Source organism: Physella acuta, unplaced genomic scaffold (assembly GCF_028476545.2).
Source record: "Physella acuta isolate Inbredline_101_S28 unplaced genomic scaffold, ASM2847654v3 ptg000443l, whole genome shotgun sequence".
Taxonomy (NCBI): domain Eukaryota; kingdom Metazoa; phylum Mollusca; class Gastropoda; family Physidae; genus Physella; species Physella acuta.
In genome coordinates this window covers 229,323-237,106 of record NW_026731962.1, presented here as the reverse complement: position 1 = coordinate 237,106, position 7,784 = coordinate 229,323, and the positions used below count along the sequence as shown (strand labels likewise).

At 29.1% G+C, this 7,784-nt stretch overlaps 1 protein-coding gene across 1 annotated transcript; it reads right to left on the bottom strand.

Moving 5' to 3' along the window:
* Positions 1-838: 838 nt before the first annotated feature.
* LOC131943136 (uncharacterized) lies at positions 839-7,541 on the bottom strand. The gene is made up of 10 exons (XM_059303143.1): positions 7,506-7,541; positions 6,229-6,375; positions 4,704-6,125; positions 4,446-4,579; positions 4,149-4,267; positions 3,706-3,849; positions 3,241-3,386; positions 2,744-2,898; positions 2,495-2,636; positions 839-2,145 (listed from the first exon to the last, which is right to left on the bottom strand). The coding sequence occupies exons 2-10, from the start codon at positions 6,368-6,370 to the stop codon at positions 1,937-1,939; spliced, it is 2,613 nt and encodes an 870-aa protein (XP_059159126.1). The 5' UTR covers positions 6,371-6,375; positions 7,506-7,541; the 3' UTR covers positions 839-1,936.
* Positions 7,542-7,784: the final 243 nt, after the last annotated feature.

Below are 7,784 nucleotides of genomic sequence, written 5' to 3'. Positions count from 1 at the left end.
CTTTTTCTTGTGTCAATGATTATGATTGTATTGATATTTTTGCTGTTTATTTCATGAATAAACTAAAATAAGTAACTTAACTGAAATTAGTTTTGTTTTGGTTTAAAAACTCCATTGTAGTGATTTGGTTAAATGAATGCACTGTTTGTATTATAAATGAATAGTTGATGGTTTAAAATATCTGGTTTATTCTGTCTTATGTGTTATATATATACTTGTACAAAATACAATGTAATCATTAATAGTTTGATACTTTTGTTGTTACAGATTATGACTCTTTATTTATGTTTCCTTTAAATTTTCTTTCTTACTGTATTTATGTCTCTTTCATCTATTATGGTTCTGTGCTTGTATGGATTGGCCTGCCAACCCTGTACAAAGTCTGAAACTCAGGAATATACTGTACCTATTTGATTCTCATCATTAATCAACCAACAGATTTTACCAATAAAAAAATTCAATATCATCAAATACACACTTTCTTTTCTTCTAACAGAAATATTTTTTTCTGACATTTTTTTTAATGTTTTTCTGTTTTCATTAATGCTGGATAGATGATGTTCATATGTTTATGTGAAACATAAAAGTACCAATTTATATTTGAATTTTACTTTTAAATGTTAAGGAATTAAATAACTTGAGAAATGTTCTTTAGATTTGTATATAATTTATGATCTTGTGGAGAAAATACATTAACACCTGTACTCTTCAATACTGTTGTCCTTACTAACATAAAAAAAGAAAGTTAAGGTTTCATCAGTTGGAAATACATGGGAAAAAAATTGACTCAGGTACTTGCTGTAACTGTAACAAAATATTTATTGTTTTTCTTCTTTCATAAATACATTCTTTCAAATTTTTTAACAATTACTGATCAACAATTATGATGAGGGATATTAAAATCATATACTGAGCTTAAAAAAAATAATTATAATGCAGTTTTATTTTAATCATGTTTTTAAAAAAAAAATATTACTTTGATATTTATTTTACATTTCAGTTTCATAAATTTAAATAAGTCCTGCTTTACTTCATCCAAGTATTTTTATTATCAGTTTTGTCACTAATTAATAGTTTACATTAGCAGTTGAAATTATAGTTTTCAAATATATTTAACAATCAGTGACTGAGAGAAAAAGTATATAGGTTAACAAAGTTATGAGTGAACATCTATGCTGAAATGTAAATTACAAAAAAATATTACATTTTTATTATGGTTATCAACACTTTGCTGAAAAAAAAAGGAAAAAGACTTAATTTTTTAATACTATAATTGCCTTAACTACAATAATCCATGAATGGCATATTTATACCCCCTGCAAATTTCAATCAATCACCTCAAGAGAGTGATAAAGGGGTAACATAAGTATGCAAACATGTTCTCAAACAGCTAGTACAAACATATTGGACACATTTTTGTTGAAACTTGTAAATCATATAATAATCTCATAACTTAACAAAATAAGTCCTGTAGAAGACTTGTAATGCCAATTAAGTAGAGTTGTGTAGCAGATATATATATAAATACTTCCCTGAGAAAAAATTGAACATAGAAGAAAGGGGCTCATACATTCCAATTTTTTTCTCCCAGCTTATTGGCAGTAAAAATCTTCAAAAAAATATACAAGTATAGAATGAATAGGAATATTAAAAACTTTATAATGCATAGATTCATAGTAAAAAGTATGAAGAGAGAAGTATAATTATTTATAAATTTGTAGTAAAAATGTATTAACAATCTGAACACAATGTGGTTGACAAAAGTTGAGTAAATACAAAAAAATTATTTTGAAAAACTATCAATGCCCAGTAATCAAATGCGTGAATTGAGTGATAAACACAATCCAAATCTTAATTAATATTGGTAATAACTTGTTTAAAAGGAAACATGACAATGTTATCAACACAAACATCCATAATTTACATGAAATATTAACTATTTCACCCAACTGTTAAGTTTTGTTTGTTGTGAAAAGTGAGCTACTGTTTCAGACTTTTCTTGCATCCATTGCTTGAAAATATCTTCCATTTTTTTGCGAGCTGTAGGATTTCCATTGTTGACAGTTGGGAGTATTTTTTTGGGTCTGATGAACTGGACAAAGCGCTTCAACTCCAGAAAACTGCTATGTTCACTGTATGGAACGCCTAAGAGAAAAAAAAATGTAGTTAAAATTTTAACTTCGCTTTTTTCTTGTATAAATCAAATTTGTATGTAATTAACAAATTATACAAAAGCCTAAAAAAACATTTCACTAAATTAAATTATTCAAGCACAACAAAAATATGAAAAAATACTAGTTTAACTCCACATCAAAAGTAATAGAAAAAAATCCTTAAATGTTGGTGGAAGAAGGGAGATAAATCTGCTAACTTTAGCACAATAAAAGGAAAATCCCACAAGACTACAAAAATGTGTTTATTAACACCATTTCCATTACTAATAAATCTGACTAAACATCATTTTAAAATAACACATTTGAAAAAAATTTCTTACCATAAAGTGTGACACCATTCTTACTCCATTTTGGCCTCAAATTTTCTAACGATAACAACTTCTCACTGTGTGTCCATCCAGTTGGTTGAAATGCAAGAACAGATGAATAGTGAGAATGTTTGCGATAGTGTTCAAACAATGCCTGAGGGAGATTTTTAAAAATCATACAGCTTTTTCATGATAGAAAGCTACATTTTATAGATAACATTACAAATTTTAAATTTAAAAAAAAAAAGGTTTGATTTGTACCTCCTGGTTCAATTTCCCCATAGGCAGAACATGAACCTGTCCCTTAGACCAGTCTAATGTTACTCTAGATTTTAGTTCTTCATCATTCAGACAGTCTAAAACTTTTTTCTTGTCACTCATCACACAAATCTTGGAGTCAAGGATCTTGGCAATAGCTGTAAGGAAAAAAATAAACAAAACTTTGTCAGTCACATAATGATCAATGAAAATACTAGTGGGTAGTGGGCAGAATCAAATGTCCTTAGATTTAAATTATTTTCAAAAACTTATCAATCTTTTCTATCTAGTCTATAATAGTTTTTTTTTATCCTAAGCACACACAAATTGTAGAAAGGTATTTTATAATTTTATACTAGTATATCACAGATATGTTAACATTATGCACATAAAATGTAAACTATTTAAACAAATGATTACAAATATTGCTTAATGATAACTACATTAAACATTAGTAGGTAACTGTTCAAATATGGTTTAAAAGTAAGTTTAATCCAAACCTATAAAAATCTTTTCTTTTCCTATAGTATAGGATCCACACACTATCAGTGTGTTTGGGTTATCTTTCACATGCTTAAGGACCAGGGTAACAGCAAAGTTGACCACCTCATGTTGAGGAGGGAAGGCGTATGAAGGATCACAGTACCTTGTTGATGCAAGAAAAAATAAAATAACAGTTTTGAAAAAAAAACAACATTCTTTTAAAATTCAATAAAACAACATTAAATGTAAATTATAGAAAAATGTGAAAGAGAAAAATTGTATTATTCTTCAATAATTAAATTACATATAGAATCTAGAAAGTGACAAAATAACATCCATGTATATTAAAAACTTTGTTGTACAGTAAGGTATACTGTACAACAATAATAATAAATGCTCATATAAATTTAAATTAAAATTAGTTTTGGAAAAAAGAAACAAAGGAAAATATAATTCAACTGCAATGTGGCGGGTATACCTACGTTGTATCTAGATACAGTTCTGATATTACAACATCTTTTAACATGACATAGTTCTCCATTTCAGTACTAGCTCTGAAGTCCCCTGTGTGAAGGATCTTTCTGCCATCTTTGAGCTCAAATAAAATGATGACAGCACCTGGACAGCTGCAGGAGAGAGAATTTTTAAAATTGTTAAAGCTTGATAACATTTAACTGTTGTTAATGTTTTGAGGTAACAGCCTTGTAGCATTAACACTGAGAATAGACAAATGCTCACTCTCTTACAAACACAGGGTTTTTAGAAAGGAAAAGAGTGAAGTTTAAACATGGTGCATTAGTTAAATCAAATCTTTATCTAAGAACAATTTCAAAACCAGTTTAAAATTCAGGTTATATACAGAAATAAAATTATACAACAGTATTTTATACCAGTCTAGATAGGAACCATTCAACAAACAACCTACTGATTGGCTTCCATAAGTGTTAAAGTTACATCAGCCACTTTACAGGGTTGCCACATTGGCAAACGATTTATCCATTTTTTATCAACACCTATTCGGCTTTCTACAAGATTCCCAGTTACCTGAAAATTGAAGAAATATGTAATTTTGTTTCTCAGTATACCATAACAAATGTCTTTGTTTCTTTAAATATAACGATGCACTTGGAAGCAAATAAGTGAAAGTTATTATTTAAAATATATAACTGTTTTTTTTAAAAATTAATCACATAAAAAATAATGATGTAAATAAAAAAGAAACCTGGCTACAGAAGATAGGCTGGGCAAATTTTTTAGTGAGCCCTCCATAATGATCGTAATGAAAATGTGTGAGAATGTAAGCTTGACAGCCAGGTATCACACCATAGCGGAATGCATCAACTGTTACAGCTGTATCTGAAATAACAAATACATTTTTAAAAAAAATAAAAACAGAACTTTCTTTATTTTTAAAATCCTGAAGCTCATCTAACCAAAAACTTGCAATTTAAAAAAATTTAAATTCAAAAATAAAAATTACTTGGTATTTTTTTGTAGAAAGGACATGACTTTTTAGTGTTGGTGTTTAAGCCTGTTTCCTTTTCTTCTGTATAAGTTAAAGGCTCTGCAGATTTATTGTAGTCAGGCGTTTCACACTTCTCTTGGACTAATGATTTACTAGATCTTTGTTTGAAATTCTCCCGTGATAAACTGGGCCGAGATGTGACATTTTTAAATAGTTGAGAGACACTTTTTTTTGGGAGAGAATTTGAAACAAATTTTGCAGGTGCACTTGACTTGAAGAATGAAAAAATTGAAGTTTGTTTAGTTGGCAGAAGAGGCAGTGTACCCTGATTGCCTGGGGGTGAGTGTGTTGCTAAAAATACATCATTCTGCATTGAGCAGTTGGGTTCATCGAAAGATGACCCTGAGGCTACAGAGTAGAAGTCACTTCTTTTATTAGATCTAATCACAGATTCACTTGAGTTTACTTGCTCTATATCACAAAAAGATTCTGATTGTTTGGTCACTGAAGAATTAGACTCTTCTGATTTTGTCTGTTCATCAAGAAACATATCTAAATTCTCACTTTCATTGAAAAATCCACCTTCTTCACTTGATCCAAACAAGTTAATGGCCTTTGGATTATCACTGTCAACTATGGCATGAATTATCTTTTCATTATATTTATCTTTAGCAATGTTTGTTACTTCACTAGCTGAGTGAATTTCACGTTTAATGGGTGAACTGCTATCAGCATCAGAGTCTTGTAACTGGTAAATATTACTAGACTCATCATTTCTTTTGCCCTCTACTTCATTAATGATTTCAGCTTTTGTATCACAACTATTTCTTTCTAATTTGCTTTCTTTCTTTTCTGTCTCATCATTCCCATGCTTATATTTATCCACTAGAGCGTTGGATATCTCAGCGTTCTTGTTTCTATCTTGATTCACGCATTCTGATTCTTTTATAAATAAGAGCTCTTCATCAGTAAAATCAAGAAAATTATCTATATTTTCAGAACTTTTTCTTTTTTTTGTTTTGACCTCTGAATTAAAATAATTTGGAATGTTATTGCTTTGAGAAGAGCAACCACTTTTTACAGGAGAGGATGAAATAGAACTTTGAGACGAAGATGAACTGCGGACTGGTGAAACATTTTTCTTCACTGCTCTGTAACTGACTTTAGGTTTGGCAGCCTTTTTAGCACTTGAACCTTTTTTGGTGGTAGGTTTAGGTTTTCGAGAAGAGGGTGACTCTATTTTAACTTGCTTATTTGGACTAAATAAGCCTCTAAATACTTTGTGTTCATTGGATAAAGGCCTTGGTTTTTTTTCAGTTGTAAAACTGTCATCATCAAATAAATCTGCATCAATTACTTCAGGTTTGACATTATTTTGTGCACTGGTTACAGATTTATTTGTCTTTTCTTTTACAGATGCTTTTTTAGTAATTTTACCTGTCAACAAATGTAAAAAAAATTATTAAAGACCACAATTTAATTTTTTCTTAACAAAAAACTTGCAAAAGTATACAAATACATTTTAAAAAGTATAGTCTACCTTTTGAAACTTTTGTTTTTGATGCATGCTCATTTTTTTCAACTAACTGTGGTGAATTCTTAATTAATCGTATATTTTTTCTTTCCTTGTTCAGAACTTTACTAGAAACTTTGTAATTCCAGATGTCATCATCTTCTTCCATTTTCTCTGCAAAAGCATTGAAATATTTGAAATATAGTTACAACATAGGAAATAACAGATATCAAAGTTAACAAGAAGCTGTAACTCCAAAGTATTTCACTAAACATGTTGACCAAAGCTTTAAGAAATACAGATCATAGATCTAGATTCTAGACTCAACTTCTTTTTCAAACAATTATTTTCACATTTTTTTACCCTTTAATGATAAAAGTAAAGTTTCAAAGTAACGGGAATTTTATGAGACCTACTCTACTAAGAGTACTAACTTACGACTAAGTCGACTTAATAGAATCTAGATTAGTAGTTAGTTATCTATATACTCTATAATTATATAGTATATAATTCGGTAATCTATCGTTTTAGGTACGTAAAATCGCCAGCGGCTAGTAATGTATGATAAAGTTACCTCATTGTCAAGGCTTTAATAGAAGTATATTGTGATATATTTGTGTCAAATATTATAGATAAATGGATAATAAACCTAAATCAATGGCTAAATATATCAATATAGGCAAGAAATTAACTTAAAACAGCAGTGTTTGCTAGCAGGATTTGCTATATTAAAAGCGGCCATCTGTAAGTTAGAGTGGCTTCCCCTGAATCTTGCGCTACAAGTTCACAATTAAAAAAATTAACAAGATGGCTGCTATAGTAAATGAGCATGGTTGCATCTGTTGGAAACATCGCTAGTCTTCATTTATTACTGAAAAGTTTTAATTAAGTTGTTTAAAAACAGGTACATAAATGAAACAAGGAAACATTTTTGTATTTTTAAAAAAAATTAATCCTCCTCAAAATGTGAAATAGATCTAGATCTAATTATTAAAATTTAAGGAGTCACCTGTTTTTCACATTACTAGTCGCGGGCGATTTTACATAGATCTACCTAAAACGATAGATTACCTAAAGTTCTTACTAGAATCTAGATTTAGATTAGATCTATCATCTTCTAGCTATAGCTACTAGTACTAACTAGAACTAGATATTACTAGATAATAGATGCCGATGGGTAAGATTCTGGATCTATTCTTCTAATCTAGAGATCTAGATTGTAGATGTAGAACAAATAATAAAATATTAATTAATATTAGATTAGTTAGATTAAGACAAGACTTAGAAGTTAGCCTACTACTCACTAGGTCTAGTAACTGAGTAAGTAAGTAATACTACTACGTACTAAGTTACTAAGTACTACTAAGTACTATAAAAATTAAGTAAGGTCGATTTTATGAGGATAGACCTAGATTCTATATAGTAGTATATAGTATTAAGTATATAGATCTTGATCTGGATAGAATCTATTAAATGTTAAATCGAGTAGATCTAGATCTAGATCTATTTCAATTTTAAATTTTTTATTTTATTCTCGTGTTTGAAATTTTACATAACATAATAAACGAACGACCACTCTTGAT

Coding starts and splice junctions, on each gene's coding strand:
- LOC131943136 (XM_059303143.1), bottom strand. CDS start 6,370: ATGGAAGAAGATGATGACATCTGGAATTACAAAGTTTCTAGTAAAGTT. Junction 3,850..4,148: donor ACACTTATGGAAGCCAATCA/GTAGGTTGTTTG, acceptor TCTCTCCTGCAG/CTGTCCAGGTGCTGTCATCA. Junction 2,637..2,743: donor TGGGGAAATTGAACCAGGAG/GTACAAATCAAA, acceptor AATCTCCCTCAG/GCATTGTTTGAACACTATCG.